This window comes from Scleropages formosus, chromosome 16, assembly GCF_900964775.1.
Source record: "Scleropages formosus chromosome 16, fSclFor1.1, whole genome shotgun sequence".
Lineage (NCBI taxonomy): Eukaryota > Metazoa > Chordata > Actinopteri > Osteoglossiformes > Osteoglossidae > Scleropages > Scleropages formosus.
The window spans coordinates 7193887-7212431 of record NC_041821.1 but is presented as its reverse complement, the minus strand read 5'-3'; the positions used below and the strand labels follow the sequence as shown (position 1 = coordinate 7212431).

General features: G+C 46.6%; 1 protein-coding gene across 2 annotated transcripts in view; it reads left to right on the top strand.

Annotated features, from left to right (window-relative positions):
* The window catches only part of lrba (LPS-responsive vesicle trafficking, beach and anchor containing), a 168809-nt gene that overhangs the window by 116223 nt on the left and 34041 nt on the right, over nucleotides 1–18545 (top strand). For both annotated transcript variants that reach the window (XM_018735791.2, XM_018735790.2), the window contains exons 41-46: nucleotides 7364–7481; nucleotides 8144–8246; nucleotides 9706–9821; nucleotides 10075–10187; nucleotides 15634–15774; nucleotides 17239–17358. In XM_018735791.2, coding sequence (XP_018591307.2) covers nucleotides 7364–7481; nucleotides 8144–8246; nucleotides 9706–9821; nucleotides 10075–10187; nucleotides 15634–15774; nucleotides 17239–17358 — 711 coding nt within the window. The remainder of the gene's footprint in view (nucleotides 1–7363; nucleotides 7482–8143; nucleotides 8247–9705; nucleotides 9822–10074; nucleotides 10188–15633; nucleotides 15775–17238; nucleotides 17359–18545) is intronic.

Sequence of the window (18545 nt, the reverse complement as noted above, 5' to 3'; positions counted from 1 at the left end):
GATCCACTATTAAATCTGTGATCCATTTAAGAACCACTGGGTACATATATAAGGAGAAAAGGGGTTATATTCCCTTTTTGCAGTTTTGACAGGCAGATCTCTCCGTCTTTGTCAGAGAGAACTTCCCACAGTGTTGTTCTTTTGATGGCTGCAGGAGCGATCTCAAACTAAGAAAATATTCCTCTCCAGCAGACTTTATTTCACGCAAAGCCTGGAATGCCTTTAGCGTTCCCACCCCTCTGAAGGTGCACACTGTGAGTCCGCTTCCCTCCCCACCACCCCTCTCACAAAACCTAAATCATGGTCGCGTCATGCTAAGTCACACGGGCCAGGCAGGGTGCGCATGGGTCTGGTAGTCATTATCAATGTAAATTTCATAGAACGACCACTGTGCTTTGAAACGCGATAGTGGTTTTCTCTGTTTGAAAGACGCCACTTATTTCCCTGTCCGGCCTGTTTCCCCAGTGCTGGCCGGCTGGACGCTGCGGCCGGGCTCCTAAACCTGTCAGATTAATTGATCTAATGACAACATTTCAGCAGCGTAGCTTGAAAACAGCCTGCGTGGTTCTAATAAAAAACAGAAGCTCCAAACGTGTGTGTTTGTGTGGCTTTAGAGGAAATTTCAGTTTCAGTCAACTCTCCAACCCTGCAAAGCTATTATCAGGCAAAAATGTCTCAATAAAAAAAATGTTTTAATTAATCACCTCTGCGAATTTGCTGTAAGTAAAACCGCTGTTAAGTTGTACCCACAGAAGGCTGTGCAACATGCAATGTGTTACCAATAGAGAAATGTCAGTTTGGCTGCAGTTTGTGGAGGTGATGCTCATTTCCTTTGCTTCAAATGCAATGGTGTGCAGTGTTATATTTTGTGTTAATGTAGCTCTTTGTGTGAAATTTGTTTAACTAAAAAGAAATCTGTATCTCAAATCTGTGGTTTCCAATCGAACCTCCCCTGCAATCTTCCAACCTTTTTTTTTTTTTCCCCTCCCGTGCCTGGAGAGAATTATTTGCAGTTTTACCTGTTAAAAGTAGCACTTTTTCATGCTGGCTATTCATTTTTTCCAATTGAGTCACTTTTGAAATGGACAAAATCCCTGTGGATTTATTTTTTTCAAGAGTTCCCCTCCCGACCACTCGCCCATCCTCCCCGCTCCCCTCCTGTCCAGTGAAAGGAGCCCCTCCATCCAATCCAATTAAGGCGGCAATAATAGGGGGATTACTGAGAGTTTACCTCTCAGGAGCTCTGTGGCAGGCCTTAGGATGCTGCCCTGGCGGCGAAAAGAGGATCCGAAGGAAAGCGGAGCAAATGAGGGAGATAATGGTGCCTAATCTGAAGGTGTCTGATGTCTGCCACAGACTCAATGGAGGCCGATCTAGAGGCAGGTGATGGACAATGGCGCCGAGCTTTGAGCCACTTTGCAGCGGGCATCGAACTGTCCCGCTGATTTTTCCCTGCGCCACTCACGGGTCGCGCTTTGCATACAAGTACCGACGTCTTTCAGCCGGGCCCGGGAAATACCGACGCTGGCGGATTATCGGGCTCTCATTTTTGGAAGTCGAGCTACGCGCAGCAAATGTTTTCCCACAGAGGACAGTGTGATTTCACACAGCTCCTTAAAAGCAGCCGCTCTCTGTCAGGCTGGCAGCGCTGCCGTTGCCTGCACGCGTTGGTGTGTTGGGCCGTGCGGTGGCATATAGTGCGATTTCAAAGCCCATCGCTGCAGTGTTGTCATGGGTGTTTGTGCGTCTCGAGAGCTGCTGGCGCACTCCAGCAGTGCGGGACGTACCTGGAGCGCGTCGTTCAACGTGCGCCATAGCTGAGGGTCACAGGCCGGAGAAACTTTCTCAATTTGCGTACGTCCGACGGATTTCACGCTCCTGTTCCTCACACTTATGTCACCTGATCCGGCTTTTATTCTTGGCTCTTCCGCCAGTGCCCTCGTTGGCCCCCGAGGTTAAAATGCCCCGAATTTAAACTTTTGAGTGGAAAAGCGATGGCTCTGAGTTTTGAGGCGGGATGGTGGGGGGTTTCACTCTCTGCTTCTTCTGATCCCTATCTTTGTTCAGTGAATTAAGGGGGGGGGGGGGAGCATTTGCTCCTGGCTTTGGAAGCCCTTCTATGAAAATGCAGAGATGTCTTGCTGAGGCTATTAGGTGGCTTAGTTGTTAGTTTAAGCTTTTTTAAGCAAAGAGGCAATCAATCACCCCTCTGCCAATTTTTCATCTTTTATTGGTGAAATCTCTCCAGAGCTTTTCTCTTCTCCCACACACGCACACCGGTATTCAGTGGGCTAAATGTTTAATGAGTCAACGCATTAAAGACTGCACTTCTCTTCCAATTAACCCAGAGAGCACTCCGGTGTTTTTATAAATCCACAGAAGACTTTTGTTCAGACTTGAAGGGCTAAGCTGCTAGCGCAACGCAGACAGGGTGAAAAGGCTAACCTGTTAGCCAACACAGTGGAGAGGAACAAAAAGGAGCTTTAATCCTTATTAGGGTAAATTCGCGCTAAATGGTCCATAGAGAATTTCTTTGGGGACATCCTTCAGTGAGCATAACTTTACACATAAGTTACTCTTGGAGTGAGTACAACTTTACTCTGCCGTTTAGCAACATCTGAACTCTAAACGTTATGTGAAGTCACACTTTAGCGTTTATGACAATAAAATTTTTTGGGTACTGCAGTATTATACTTAAATATTAGTTTCGGTAATCACAATTCATAGAGATTAACTGTTAGTCTTTCATCAAGATGTATGTGAAGAACTTTCCTTTTAGCGGTCCTCAATTTACTGTTGTTTATCTCTTCCAAAAGTGATGTACTATGCTTGGTGTACATACTAAGCTGCTACTTAGAATTATTTGCCCATTTGTACAGCTAGGTATTTTTCCCTGGAGCAATTCAGGTTAAGTGACTTGACACTTAGGTGAATAATTGGGTACTAGAGCAGGAACCGGTATTCGAACCTGGGTCCTTTAATTATGTGCCGATAGCTTCACTACTGTGCCACCAGTTGCAACCTTAAATAACGGTGTTTTGTATTTAGATGAAAATGGTCTTGTATGTCCATGTTGATTATGCGGCTGCTGCATTGGTCTATAGTTGTACCCCATTCAGGTGAGCAGAATGGCAAGTCCTCCTCTTTCCAGAACCCGTACCCACCAAGGTCCTGCGCTTCTTCTCGAATCAAGTGCTCTCTCTTCATCGTGGTGGCTGTGAGAAAACAAAGTGAAAGCAAAGCGTTTCTCTTTCTTCTGTCGGCCCGATGATTGTTGTGCTCCTTAGATTTAAACAGCTGGGTAAAGGTTACTTTGTGAAGTGCACAGCCGTTTCTCGTCATCCATATGATGTCTCTGCGGGGTCAGGTCACCCTTTAAAATGGATCCGTTGTAGTGCGTAGACCTTTTGGCTGTACGACACAGTATGGCGTTTTGTCATTCACACCTCTGCGATTTCTGGGATGTGGGAGTGTACTTTTTTTTCCTTGTGTATCGCACTGAAAGTCGACAAACCCCCGGTTAATTGGCCCAGGAGCGCGCTGTGCTCAGAGTGCTGTCGCTGTGGTGAGGGGCTGACGGGGAGGCCCGTCGGGGGGCCACGGCTGTCCTCATTAGGCTGCAGATCCCTGACTCCTCATTAATCTGACAAACTCATTTGCTGATGGGGGGCGACATGGCTGGTGCTTTTAGGGGGAGGCAGGGGATGCACCGCTATGTGTTAGGGGGCTGGTTGTTCTGAAAGACATGTTCCCAAACTGCTTTGATGTCCCATTGGGTTTGTGGTTTATTTCCAGGTTATGTGCTTAATGTTTTGCAGCCTGGTCCTTATACAGGTGAGGCCATCTTGCCATTGACTTTCACGTGACTTTGAAGCGTCATCTAAGTATATAAATGTAAATAATGGTCTAATTTCAGAAATGAAAGCTGCCTTTTTTGCTATTTAAACTGCAAGTGGATCGATGGAGGCAGAGACCGCTGTGGACATGAATGCAAATGTAAGCGTGCGGACGGGGCACTGGGGTGGGGGAGTCAGATGGCATCCCAAGGTGGGGTGGAGTCGGGGGGGGGTGCCATTTCCCTAAGATAAGTCCACAGGTTTTTGCTATGAATTCTATCACGTTTGCAGTATTGCGGCCTGCTGTCTCACTGAGTCTGATTGTGATTGATCACCCCCTTTCCTTCTGCTCATTAATTTCATCACCTTATCTTTTGCCGCCACTTCAGTCCACCAAAAGGTAATGATAAAACCCTCATCCATTATCCTTAAGCTCATCTACCCATGCGGAAACGGTTAATAACGGGATACAAATTGAACTTCAATCACCTCATTTTCTTTCAAAGGCGGAGGGCATATTAAACCAAACATCAAAACTGGGGCCAACAAGAAGCGCAGCTCTTGTACTGTTTAAGTGGTGACACTTTAAATTAAGCATTTTAATGTGTGGTTATTGCATCTTATGTAAGTGGGGTCTATCTGTTTGAGCCCAAACATCAGGTTTTTTTTTTTTTTTTTTTCCCCCCCTCCTCCTTTCTCAACACGAGTCTTATCAAGCTAAACACACAGCCGAATTGCCTGGCCAGCAGTGGACGCCAGTCTGCGGGTCATTTATCTTTTTACGTGCATGCCTCCGATAGTTTCCACTCATCCCCTTTTAGGGCATTTTCAATTAAATTTCACTCGGCTCCATCCGCAAAACCAGCCCGTGGCTGCATGCGTCCCTGGCGGGGAAGGGGGACGTGTCTCAGAGTCGTTAAGCTGATGGACAAGGCCCTTGGCTGGAAGCAGCAGACCGTCTGTGGTGGGGGGGTGTCGCTCGCCCTCGTGTGTCCCTCTTCATTGGCGGGACTGCAGCCCTGTCGACGTAGACAAATCACAGTGCTCAGAAACGAGTCAGTCTGGCCAGCGGACTCACCGCCTTTCGGGACGGGAAGCTTTGTCACTCGATGGGTCCCGTGCCCTGGCTTTCGAGTCGCACTCTGATTAACGGGGATCGTCACAACTGTCAGAACGGCTGACATGCCTACGGTGGAGGAACCAGGACCACCGTCAGTCAGCACTAAATCACACACCACAGAGGCTAGGGTCAGAATGCAGATTCAGCAGGTCTAAATGGTGTCCGAAGGCGGAAACGTCAGAGGTCACTGCTAGTGAGACTTACTGAGATTTGCAAGGATCTTTGGAAATAGGCGAGCGCTCCAAAATACAATGTTTTTGGGATTGTATTTCCTCCATGTTGGGGGAAAAAAAGGTAGAATTTGCTGGTGCTGCATAGCGGGGAATACTTGTTTAGCTCCAGCAGGGGATCAGCTTCTGAAGGGCTTTGATTTATCAAGAAAAACATTTTGCGAATGAACATTCTTTTTCTAATTGTGTCCCTTGTCATTGTTTGCCTCCCTCGAATCAGACAATGGTTTTATTCTGTTCATTAACCTGCTATCCTATGAGGCCGGTGGGGCAATCAATAGAGGCAGGCCCATTTGGGGACCATCTGGAGGCCATTTGTGCTGTGAAAGTGATCCTCACCTTCACGCCAGGCTGCTGACGGAGAGTGATGGGTTTCGGCCATCCGGGTGCGGCCCTACAATGGGATTGGACCGCTGGCTTCTCCAGAGTGAGTGGCCCAGTCTGATCCCGTTCCACGCCTTGCACTCCGGTGGCTCTCTATCTGTGGCAGCACAGTAACGAATCGCACAGCAGTGGCCAGGTTGTAGTCCTTGGTTAAGAAGGTATCTCGAACACCAGCCCTTGTGATGGATGGGTGCGGACTGAGCTTGAACTGAGTAAGGGTTGTTTCCACAAAGGGAACATGCAGTATATCAGGCCATAGTCTGTGATCCAGCAGATCCGTGGCAAACTGAGATGAAGATGGAATGGGAGTCAATGAGCCTACGATGCGGAAAGGTTCAAATACATCATTATCGCTACCAAAGCTTTGAACAATTAACTTGGAACAATTAACCAAATACTCTCCTAACCTTTTTAAAGTTCATGCAGGGGTTTAAAACCTCAGTCTGCTGAAATTTGGTGGGGATGACAAGGGAGGATTGTCGGTGGGTGCAATGCCGTTGCCATGACGACTAGCCGGCAGGCAGCCCCGTCAGCCAGAAGAGAGCGGGAGAAGCTGCTTGGCCCCAGAAGACGAGCGGCCTCCACCTAATCCACATTTAATTGAACTCTGGAGACTTTGAAGTGAGGCCGACAAACCCGAGCCAGGCCTCAGCTGCGGCCCGCTGCTGTCTCCTCCCTCTAATGAGAGCTTTAGGAGCGGTTAGCAGGAACCCTGGCGGCATGGGCACGAGCCTCATTTGAATATTTTTGATTAATGTGGTCCTGCACTGTGGCATGGTGGCAGTGCTGGTCCTCTTTCCTTGTCCCTTAACACCTTTGTAATTAGGCTTTGAGGGGCAAAATGGTAACAGAAAAGAAATACAGAGAGATGGCACTGAAGACAGGGTCATGTGGAATTGTGAGGTCACGACGTGCCGTCCCTTTCTCTCATGGCACCTGACAGTACCTTAACTGCTTGCCTCACAGAGATATTATGCTGGTTCATCTTAATTTTTTTTCTACCCCCTGCGGTTGACAGACCGATACTTAACCTCCTCCAGAGTCGGCCCTTGTGCTTTCAGAACCTCACAACTGCTGAATATCACATTAAAGGAGGCTTTTGCTCAGAGGACAAGGATACCTCTTTTTCTGCTTCCGCTAAATCCAGTGTTGACCTAAGCTGGGGGTCGTCTCTCTCATCCCCCTCCCGGGTGGCTTTCCTCTCGCTGAGAAATGAGCGCAAACCCGAGTATAAGTGAACATAATGAAATGTCATTGTTGACAGTTTTTGTTCAGCTGTAATTGTATTAATTAGATGGACCTTTTTCCACAGTGTATGAACTGATGGCGTTAAATGGGTTCATGTGTCTTTCGAACAACCCGTTTGCTTTTCTGCTTTGTAGCTTCAAGCGACTTGTACAGCCATATTGAGTTTCTTCGTTCCTGCACGACAGAAAAATGGTGGAATATCTTTTAAAATGTTTAAATCTTTATTGTATGAGCTCAGTACCTGCTTCTCTGATAAAGGTATTAGCTTCACACACGTTCTTGTAACGTGTGCGAAAAGCGCGCTTTTGTTGTGGGACGTCAAAAGGAGGAGGCTTTCCTCTCCGAGATATGGATGAGCTTGTAGTGATGTAAGTAGTCTACTCACTGGTTGCCACCCCTGCAGTTATACTCACTGAATAGCTCCTGTTTTGTGGGTTAAAAAAATGCCTTTTCCATAGGAGCTGATCAATAAAAGACATTAATCCTGCTTGTTGGTGCAATGGGCTGGGGGAGTTTACAACTGCCTCTCGTGTCTTTCCCTTCAGATCCTGGCCTACACAGAGGGCCTGCATGGGAAATGGCTCTTCACCGAAGTGCGGGCGCTCTTCTCCCGCCGATACCTGCTGCAGAACACCGCTTTGGAGATCTTCCTTGCCAACAGGAGTAAGCCACTCGTTCTGTCCCCTCCTGGCATTCATTCATCATGCCAGAAGAAATGTGATATCCTTGTGGCAAGAACTGCAATCAGACTTGAGCCTTAAATTTACATTTATTTATTTATCAGAAAATTTTCTCCAAAACAACTTCCAGTGAACTCTCTGTAGTATTATCAGCCCTCACACCTTATTCACCGTGGTGACTTACACTGCTAGATACACTACTTACACTGGGTCACTCATCCATGCATTAGTGGAACACACTCTCTCTGTCACTCACACTGTTTACCTTTATTTGTTCTTCTCTTGGTCATTTATATTGCACTTTTTTTTTCTCGGTTTTACAAGTTTGGTTTTGTTTTCATAATTTAAAAAAAAAAAAAAAAAATCAGTTCTTTTTTTCTTAAGAAAAATTTTTCTATTTTTGAGGATTTTCTGCTTAGCTGCTCCATATTTAACCAATCACTTTCCGAACCGCTGATCTGTTGTTTAGATGCAGTTCACATTTGCGTTCCCCAGGGCGGGATGAACTGTTATGCTAATTCAGTTTTGAAGTGTTCTTTGTCTGCTACCTCGACGGCTAAGAGGCTTTGACTGAAGGCGAACGGTACCTTGTGCAGAAGACGAGCGCCTATTTGAAGTCTGTCCTCTTATCTTTTCCGTCTGCAGTGGCTGTCATGTTCAACTTCCCAGACTCAGCCACGGTGAAGAAGGTGGTCCACTGTCTGCCCCGGGTGGGTGTGGGAACCAACTTTGGGCTCCCCCAAACCAGGTGAGGTACTACACAGGCCTCACTGCATAGTCTCCTGCCTCCAGGCACGGTGAAAAAGGGGGGTGTTGCTGTGCCTCTGAAACGCCTGTATTTCTGAATACGCCACGTCCATGCGCTCCCCGGTCTGCGCTTCCAGTTTTACCTCCGTCGTCTTATTCTGTTCTGAAACTGGGCACAACCCCCCAACCCTGACATCCCCCACTGTTATGGTTAAGCTCGACTGGCAGGTTATAAGACGGAGTGCAGTGGTTTGGCCCAGACGGAGAGGTGAAGGGTGAGTGGCCGGCTTACGGGTTTTGTTTTCCTGCGGCGTACTGTAATTACCCTTACACAAACAGTACCGCGTTTATTTACTTCTCCCTCTGGGAACAAACACGGGTGCGACCTGGCTGCCCTCAGCAGCATTAGTGCACTCTGGCACTAGAAGTGCTTACTCTGCGTCTGGCAGCGCTCTCCACCGAGAAAACGCAAAAACTCTTAACAGGGCTAAGACACAACTGCTGCCCTCTGGCAACTGGCTGATATCAATAGCTAGTCTGCAAGACTGGATTGTATGTCCAAAGCATTCGTACATTGTTCTATTTTGGAGAGGTACTGCGCACTAGGGGGAGGGTGTTTGTTTACTCGGACTTTTTGTTTTCATCGGTGCGGCGCTGACCATGTACATGACTGGGTTCCTGAGTGCTGAGGCTACAATTGAGCGTGGAGCTGAAGATCCTCACTCGTCCTCTCGTAAAATGTTCCACATCACAACCTCCAGAGCCAACTGCCACCTCCTTCCATCAGGCATCCCAAACGTTTCATATCTGGTTTTATTTTTCTGATGTGTCCCATGATATGATGCCAGTGCCGAAGAAGAAAGGAAACTGGGTGACTGGACAGGGCGGCATAAACTTCACAGGGACCTAATGACTATAATTTTACACTCTGACAGTGATTAATACATTAATTTGCCATTGTTTTAATTGGATTGTGGGTCATTTGTTTTAAGCCTGCATACATCATGCTCAGGGGGCTTAACACATTCATGGTGCAGTTTTCCCACGTGCCTTTATTGTATGCTGAAGGGTGGGATGGTTATACTTAATATCATAAATTTTTGCACTTGGTTCTTAATAAAGAATACAGCCAAAAAAACAAACATCACACATAAGCAGTTCTATATGTCATGGAAGGCAAAACTGAGGGGCTCAATTAAATCATTGATCTCCCCCTTCTTGCTCGTTTCTACAAAAAAAAAAAAAAAAAAAAAAAAAAACTACTACTGCTGTAAATGGTTTGGGTCCCTGGAATGTCCCTGTGATTGTACTCTTTTGTGAATTTTGGCAGCTTCTGGGTTGCTTGTGTACAGTGTCTGCTGTGAAAATGATTAACAGAGGCTATAAGCCTCCTTCCAGGAAGGAGGTAATGTCACTGCCCCCACTCCTTACCTGTGACTTCCTGTGTCTCCTCTCACAAGGCGCATCTCTCTGGCCAGCCCCAAGCAACTCTTCAAGGCATCGAACATGACCCAGCGCTGGCAGCGTAGAGAGATCTCCAACTTTGAGTACCTCATCTTCCTCAACACCATCTCCGGTACAGCACACCGTCCTCTGTGGTTATGGCACCAAAAACAGTAACTGCACAGTCACACTGGGTTGTGTCTTTATAAGTCCTGGTGTGTTGACACTGCATGTTGAACTTCCTGAAAAATCTGTGCATTTTTCTTCAGCAAAACGCCGAAAAAACCCAGGGTTCCCTGAGCCATCTAGGTTGATGGTGGTGACAATGATGATGATGACCACCTGTGACACTCGGTGCCTAACTCGCTCTCGATTGTTCTCTTCAGGTCGGACATACAATGACTTGAACCAGTACCCGGTGTTCCCCTGGGTCATCACCAATTATGAAACGGAAGAGCTCGACCTGACGCTGCCCAGCAATTTCAGGGATCTGTCCAAGGTAGGGCCTCTGGAAACAGGGCAGCTGAGTGGGGTCCAGCCCTATGTGGACACTGGGAGAAGAAAGTCGTGGCCAGATGCTGGGATGAGTAGGCTGGGTACTTGGGTGCTGTGGTGTATGCAGTCCTCCATCAGCCCTGGCGGAAAAAACTTTACTTGCAGCCTCCTTTAGATGGTCTCTGAAGACAGTGTTGTTTCCTCTACCTGGGAGACATGATGTCATCTTACTTTTTCCCCATCATAAACTTTGTACTATTGCTTTGTATGAGCCAGTCCAGTCATTGTTTTGCTGCTTTTGAATCAGACCACATAAGTTTTGACCAGGCAGAGGAACACAGATGAGAATGCAAACCGCAGCATATTTGCACAACATCCCTGTTTGCTATGAGTTTGGGGATATGAGAGCTGGGGGTGAATTTGGGCAGTTTATGTGCCATATAATTTAATGTATGTTTAATGTAATGTGTAATTGAATCCTTTAGATCCTGATTGTCGACACATTGCTCTGATACTGTAATTACAGTACAATGCCACAGGGAACACTTGCTTCACGTTTTAATTGCAGACAGCACTTCCTGCCAAGGATGCACCGACGAGGGACATGCATCTGTTTGGAATGGCAAGCGCCGCGATTGATATGTTACTGTTGGACATCTGCCCCCCTACTTCCCTGTTAACATTTGAGCCCTAAGAAGTGATTCCTTTTCAGACAGATGTTCAAGGAAATCATTATTCTCTGTTTGTATTTTGTTTGGGTTGCTCAGCTGGTGCAGAGCAGTCCTGATCTGTATTATTCTGGCACTTGCACTGAGGAGATGTGGCTCAGTAACAGCCTGTCAGTCTCCACCTTCCTTCTTTCTCTCCTGATTGAACCAAGTCGCTTGTTTAGAAACCATTTCTGCTGCCCAGCACAGTCGTTTCACCCTGCGTCACTGGGGACTGCCATGCTCCACCCGAGCCGATATGTGAAATAAACAGCTCCCCGCCCGTGGTGCAGTCTGGGTATTTTCCCCAAGGAGCTAATTAATGACCTTCACACTTAGCGGGGACTTGCTATTGTGTTAACACTGAGACGTATTAAAGGTAGGGTGTAGCCACACATTTCTACAGCTTATTTTAGCTGCATCTGTTTCCATTCTACAAGCTTTTTAAATTTTCCTATTTTTATTTACCTGTCATTATTCAGATTACTAAATAAAAGTAGCATATAATGGTAAGCTTTTTAAGTGAATTCACTGAGTGTGCAGTGTTTAGTATTTGAATATGGGGTTTTATGAGGTTTCTCCTAGTTCGTGTGCCACATTTCGTGTACAATAATCACAGAGTGCCATTCTTGTGAGATGGACGGCACTGGAATTCCCAGTTAATTTGGGGCTCATTAATCACCTTGCAGCCCTCATTAGTAGGGGTGTAATTGCGATTGATAATTGTTTAGCGAGCCACCACTTTAATCTCTGGCTAGGGTGTCGGTGGTCTGATACGGATCACCCTGTTATAGGTGCGGGAACAGGCTTTGCCCGTCGATGAGCTCCTTCACTAGGACGAGTTGCTTCTTCTCCATCCGTACCTTCAGATGGAGCTCCTCAGCTTTGATCACCCCAGAGAAGGCCGGGCTGAGCAGGCAGTCTGAACCCACATACGCAGCTTGAGTGATTCACAGGGCAAAAAAGTCCCCATCAAGAGGGAGAGAAAAATACATTTAGTGCAGTGCCCCCTGTTTCTGTTTCATCCATCAAAAGTGTTGTTTACCAGCAAATAGATGCTGGAGGAAAACTCACAGCGCTGGTCCTTTCCACTTCCAACCCCTAGCTGCCTTTTCAGGTGTTGCTTTATGGTAGTCCATGGCACCACAAGAAATTTCCTACCCTGTTCTTCAGTCTGTGTGGGGGTCCTGGTACAGCAGTGATTGTAGGAGGGCTGATTGCTGCTCGTAGGGTCTGATAATGAAACGAGCATGTCGTCTCACAGGGCAGCGGTGTTAATCTCTAATCATACATTAAGCGCATAAAATAACCAAAGGAGGCATCAGTGTTAATGAGTGCAGGATAACCTGAGAGTAGTGTGTCTCCAGGCTGGAGCAGCAAGGGCAAAGGCATCTGGAAAGGTCCAGTGAGTTGTATTGGCTCGTGGAATGTGCTGGAGTGCTGTGGAGTGTATGATTTAGTATTCTTCAGACTGCGCTCTTGCTAACAAGAACGATAGGAGTTTAAGCTTGCCGTGTGTGCTACTATCCAACTCTCCCTTTGGCCTTCACAGCCCTTGTTATAAACACTGAGAGTCCTAAAATACGGCACGTTTTTGAAGTGCTAAGAGGTGTAGCCTTTGAATACAGGGGGTGTTCGATCTGGAATCTTCTGTAGGTCTTACTGATAATAAGTCCAGTTCAATAAGTACAATCCTTTCACTCGTTGGCCCAGTTGAACAGCTTTGTGGCTCCTTGCCAGCCCGCGTTCTCTCAGAGGACACTGCCTCTTTGCCGCGGCCATTAAAAAGCGCCTCGCAGCCACACTCGTTTGCAATCGAAGCCTGATGTCGATGTGCAGCGAAGCAGTGAACCTCAGAGCACGGACCCGAGCACAGGCGCTGAGGTGCCACACCGTTATTTTATCCACTGCTGCCTCCTCCTCTTTCTCTTTTCCTGCCCCTGAAGCAGCGTAGTGTTGCCCAGTAGGAGTCCCCCCCCTTTCCCAAGATGAACACTCTCCATGTATTGTGTATGTTCCCCCCAGCTCTGTTTATTTGTGCTCCGTATTGCCGGCTAGGCTGAAACATGACAGCAGTCGCTGCCTCTTCACCCTTCTCGAGGTTTGACAGCTCTGGCTCTGTGTTCAGTCAAGCAGAGGCGGGGGGGAGGAGGGCCTTTCACCTTGCGTTCTCTCTCTTTCTCCCCTCCTTTCTTTTCTTTCAAGAACCCCGTGAGTCTCAGCAATCTTTATTACATCTGTTATATTCATATTGTTGACACGAAGCACTGTGTGTGTACGGTGCCTGAACCGTGACCGTGGCCACTTGCTATAGAGAAGAGTTGTGCCTCTCCGGATCGCCGGTTCATTTGGACCAGCCCACGTCCCCTCCGGCGCTCTCATCCTTCACGCGTGTCTTCTCCTCGGCTGCGATTATGGAAGCGGGTCACGGGTAGGGGGAGGGGGGGCAGCGCATGGTCTGCCATACAAGGAGGAGCTGAAAATTGCTGCGATCGCGATGTCACGTTCTGTCATGTTGCAATATTGTGTCGCTGTTCAAATTTATGTTCTTTGTTGAAGTTGTTATACCCCCACGGGCTTTCTTATCATAAACTCTAACCTCAGAGGGGGGACATCAAAGCGGGTTGAGATAACAGCCAAGGCCTGATCAAGACAAGGCAGCACTGTACGAGATCTGAAAAACACAGCCCGTGGACCGCTGCTTCTCTATTGGTCTCTGGAGGGACTTGTGCAGTTTTGACATCTCCAGGACTGCAGGATTGAAAAAAGCACTGCCTAATAAATATTGGGCTACTGTTTGTGTTATTAAAAAATAATGTTCAGCGTTGTACATTCCTGACTGCAGCCTCATTTGCTGGCACTATGTTCACACCTCCTGTGATTCCCATTTTCGCTGTAATCTGAACAGGACCCCCTAGTGCTGCACTAACATTTCCTGTGAAACTGAACCGCTTTCTTCTCTTTGCCCACATCAAACGCATTATGTCAAACGCATTTAGTAGTTTAAGACAAGTAGCATTGAAATATTCACTTGTTAGGGAGTCAAATGTTTATCAGATATGCAGTTTGTTCGATGTGCGGATGGAGGGCTTTCCTGAACCTGCAGCACTTCTCTGCCATGCAGTGCTAAGGTTTCGGTGTCTGTGGCTCTCTGTACTAAACCCTTCTGATACGCTCTTATCCAACATTAAGCCCCATGATTTTGAACCTTCACAGAATTACTGTTAATATATTTAGCTGACACGTTTTCTCTGTAGCGGCTTACAATACAGTATTAGGTTTTGAATACTAGACTTCCTACAGTTATTTGGCCATTTATATAATTGGATCATTTTTCCTTCGAGCCTGGGTCTTTCGGTTGCAAGGCAACAACTCCATTATGGTACCCGCCGACCCTAAAAGCTTCGACAGAGCATAAGGTGCGTACCGGACTCCCGCTGAAACCTGGGATCAAACCAGCATCGCTTAGACCCTCAATGTAATGTTCTCAATTGATCTGCTTCACCACAGATTTTATCGTACAGATTTTACACGACAGTTACTGTGTCCACAATTATTTTGTCATATTTTTATTTTCATGTCTTTAGGTTTCTCAAAACAGCAGCCCTTTGAGTGTATTGACCATGAAGAGGCAGCTGAGCTCACAGCACAGACGTGTTTACCCAGACTAAGCTGCTCGAGTGCCCTGTTCATCTGAGCTGTGTTAAAATCGATATGTGGCAGGCAGTGGCTTGGCTGTGTTAACTCAGACCGTGATGACCGTGTTATCATCTCCAGCATGTTGGTCCCATTGCTTTGCTCCTTCCACTGGGGGAACCTCAGAACTGCTTGCTGTGCCATTTATTTTTCACGGTAAACAATACCCAACTCGACAGCACCACTGCTCACGTTTTTGCCCCTTTCCTGTTTTTTTTTTTCTTTTTTTTTCTTTAATGAGGGAGCTGTTATTAGGGCCATAAATCAGAGCGGCGGGCCGATGTATAATTCAGTGTGTGTATTCCCACTGTAGCGGGCGCGAGGGAACCGACCGTGTGTCACTGTCAACCTACCGTCTGCGAGCTCACTGGGACTGTGAGAGCAGGGGCTGTGGAGGGTGGGGGGCTGGGGGCCTCTGCTCAATCAATGCAGGAGCTGTCGGCTAGCGTGAACCCAGCCGGCCGCGCGCGGATATGATATAAAAGGGATGGAATCGATCCGCAGAGGGATGGCCTTTTATTTTCAAAACGCTGTCATTCTATTACCATTGATCTTGCTGGGGTCAAGTCATTAAGTCATTGCAGGAGTAATAAAAATTGAACTGGATAAAAGTGATTTCGATAAATCACACACATTACCGAAGAGCTCTCTAGGCCGCTGGGTTTGGCAATCAAAAGAGCAATGAATGAATAGTGGTTACGTTTTTTTTGTTTTATTTGTAACAAAGCAGTACAGGAATTGCATATTAAGGGGGATGCCAGTCTGCTGCACGTCTTTGGAGTTGGGTTTTTTTCTGGAAGCTCTTTTTCTGCTCCCAGGAATGATGTTTATATGCATTTGCCTTTTTTTAAACAGAGTTTGAAATTGCCTTCCGTTAATTCCCTGCTCTAATTAGGCTGCTTCCTGGGTTGTCTCGCAGTGCAGCGTGATTTTGCTTTTGCCAGTTCACACTTAGACATCCTGTCCTCCTTGCTTGTTAACTCCAGATTTAGAGCCCAGAGCCCTTTTTACTGAACGCACCTCTGCTCTGCATTTCTTTTCCTTCAGCCCATCGGCGCTCTCAACCCCAAGAGGGCGGCGTTCTTCACAGAGCGCTTTGAGACCTGGGAGGACGAACAGGTGCCCAAATTCCACTATGGGACCCACTATTCCACCTCCAGCTTCACCCTGATGTGGCTCATCCGGATTGTAAGTACAGATGCGGATGCCTGCCATCACATCGCATTTAGCTTTTACCCATGATGTCCCTCTGATTAGGCTCCCAGCAAAAGGACCTTTAACTGTCAGCAATTTTAGCAAAGTGTTTATTTAGTGCTGCTGTTAGGCTTTGTGTATCAACATTAGCTGTTATAACTCCCTTTGCACAAAATACACCAGGCAAATAATTCTTCTCAGCTTGCCCTGTCTTGTCGACATGTTTATAATTTGAGATGAGTAACAGACAGTCGTTCTCTTCTACAGTAAAAATGACTTGCACATTTGTCATACGGTTTGTTGTGCAAAATATTGCAGCTAATTGTGGGTTATAGCTGGGCAGGCGTACACTGTGCGTCAGCATGATTTATGCCTTTGTGAAATGTAGAGTTCATCTGCATTCTAACTTATGCATGATTCACTGTTTGTTCCCTTACATATTCATACATCTCGCCCCTTGCTTCCCCAGCGAGTTGAAGGCAGAGGTCCGATTAGCACAATGGCCTTCACTTTCCCCGTTAGTTTAATTAAGCGTGAACCATTCTTGCAGGCAACACTCCTTCGTGATTCTTCAGGACATTCTGCAGTGCTGCAGACACTTCTCCTTTCTGGGAGCCCTGCTGTGTGTGTACAGTGCCAGTGAAAAGTGCGTCCACTTACTGCAAACTAGTTTTCACAAGGCATTTGCTCAACAAGTTTGATCAGCCCCTCTGCTGCAATTCCCAGAGACACTTTTGGGTTGTGTTGTTTTCACTCTTCTCTGTAGTTCATCCTTTACAAGTACTGCGCAGGTATACTCAGACTTTTGACTGGTGCTCTGTCTCACAAGTTCAGCTCAGTTTCACACGAGCAGCCAGCTTTGCCACATTAATAAGGTGGTTTACTTCAGCAACTGCCAGATGCCTGCTGCTGCGGTCCAAATGTTATTGACCTTCCTTGAAATACATTTCAAAAGCAGGTACTGCTGCCTTCTTGAATTCAAGCTCCATGGAAGAACACAAAGCATGGAGAAAAGAAGGAAGTTTTAATCTTAGATGCAAGCGAGCAACGAAAGGCCCTCTAATTATCTCTCCTAGGAAGAAGTGGCTTATATTGGCTTTATTCAGGTCACCCAGGGCTAATTGCATTTACCGCAGTGGGGGAGTCTTGTTTCTGTACAAAAGCTTTTGTCGCAACAAGATGTGGCAAGAAAATTAACCAGGGCTATAATTACACAGGTCATACATGGCAGCAGCACTTCTTTAGTCTATTTAATTATCCTCTGATACGGAATCATGAGCTGAACATTAAATCAAAACCAGCATTAGAACGGAGCTGAGATTAATCCTGTTGCAGAATAGACATTTTAGGAAAAAGCAGTTTCTTGACTTGTGCGCTGCGTAGTCAGTACCTGTCAATCCATGTTGTTGATAGTGTGTTTCAGAGTTGAGATCTTTACGGCCCCTCTGTGGTTTTCAGGAGCCCTTCACCACATTCTTCCTCAACCTGCAAGGGGGCAAGTTTGACCATGCTGACCGGACCTTCTCCTCAATATCCAGAGCCTGGAGGAACTGCCAGAGGGACACTTCCGACGTGAAGGTGAAACAGCCTACGCTCGTGCATGCACGCACACGCTCACTCACAAACACACCAGGCTCAGGTTGAACAATGGTCGAACAGAATATTCTCTTGGAATGGTGTTTGGGCATTCTGGGATTTTGACATTTCAAAGGCTTCCTGTGTATTTTTGTGGGTAGAATGTTAACAGAACCTGTGTGGCGAGGGAGCAGACAATTACGGAGGCCAATGGGCTACATGATTAAAGGAGAGATGCACAAATAAGGAAGTTCATTGTGGACACTGGAGTAATCAGCATGTTAAGTAGCATGAGATTTCCAGAGACCATCTTCAGGTACTCGCAGTGCCCATGGAGATACCAGTAGTCCTTGGGTACTGTGCTTTGGTTAGAAATAAGGCAGGAAGTACGTTTTTTTTATCACAACCATTACTTGTTAATCGCGAAATGTTCACGATCAAAGCATGAAATAATTCCCTGATTTCCCCCCCCAACCTTCTCCCAAACTTCTCAAACTCCTCTGCTTGCTGCTAACCTTCACTTGAACCTCCCAGCAATGGCTGTTTCTGAGAAGGGCTTGGTTTCCACTGGGTAGTTTCTCCAATGTCCCGGGTTCGCTTTAACAAGTGTCAGCCACTCTTAAAACTCGGCAGCACGGCCGCGTTGGGTTGTCAGCTCTGATTTGGCCTGTTATTTCTGCGTTGGCTCATTGCTGATTGCCTTCGTAAAATGATCAAACATGTGGCTTACATTACGAGAAACACTTGATTGCGCGGTGCTCCGAGATGCCGACTTGGTCCCAGCCTACCTTGTCACAGTAGATAAATGTAACCGGTTCCTTTCACATTAAAAAAAATAAAGGTTGGACTGGGTTCCAAATTGAGTTTCTTACCGTGTTTATTGCATCAGATCTGTAAATTCTTTCTCTAAACCTGTAAATATATGTCTTTTATGGATCCGTGCTTGTGACCCAGTGGTTCCGAGTGTAATTCCTTGGAGAATCCCTGAGCAAGGTAGAGCTCCTAAATTGCTTCAGTGAATGTCCAGCTGTGGGGGGAAAAAAATTGTATTTAAAAAAAAAAAAGAAAAAAGCAACAAAATATTCCATTCATGTTGTGTTTAGAGTTCAACTTGATGCATGAAAGAGTGCAACGGCACTGAATCAGTGAGTGAAATATGTTTTGTAGTTTTGATGACTCGACAGGAAGCA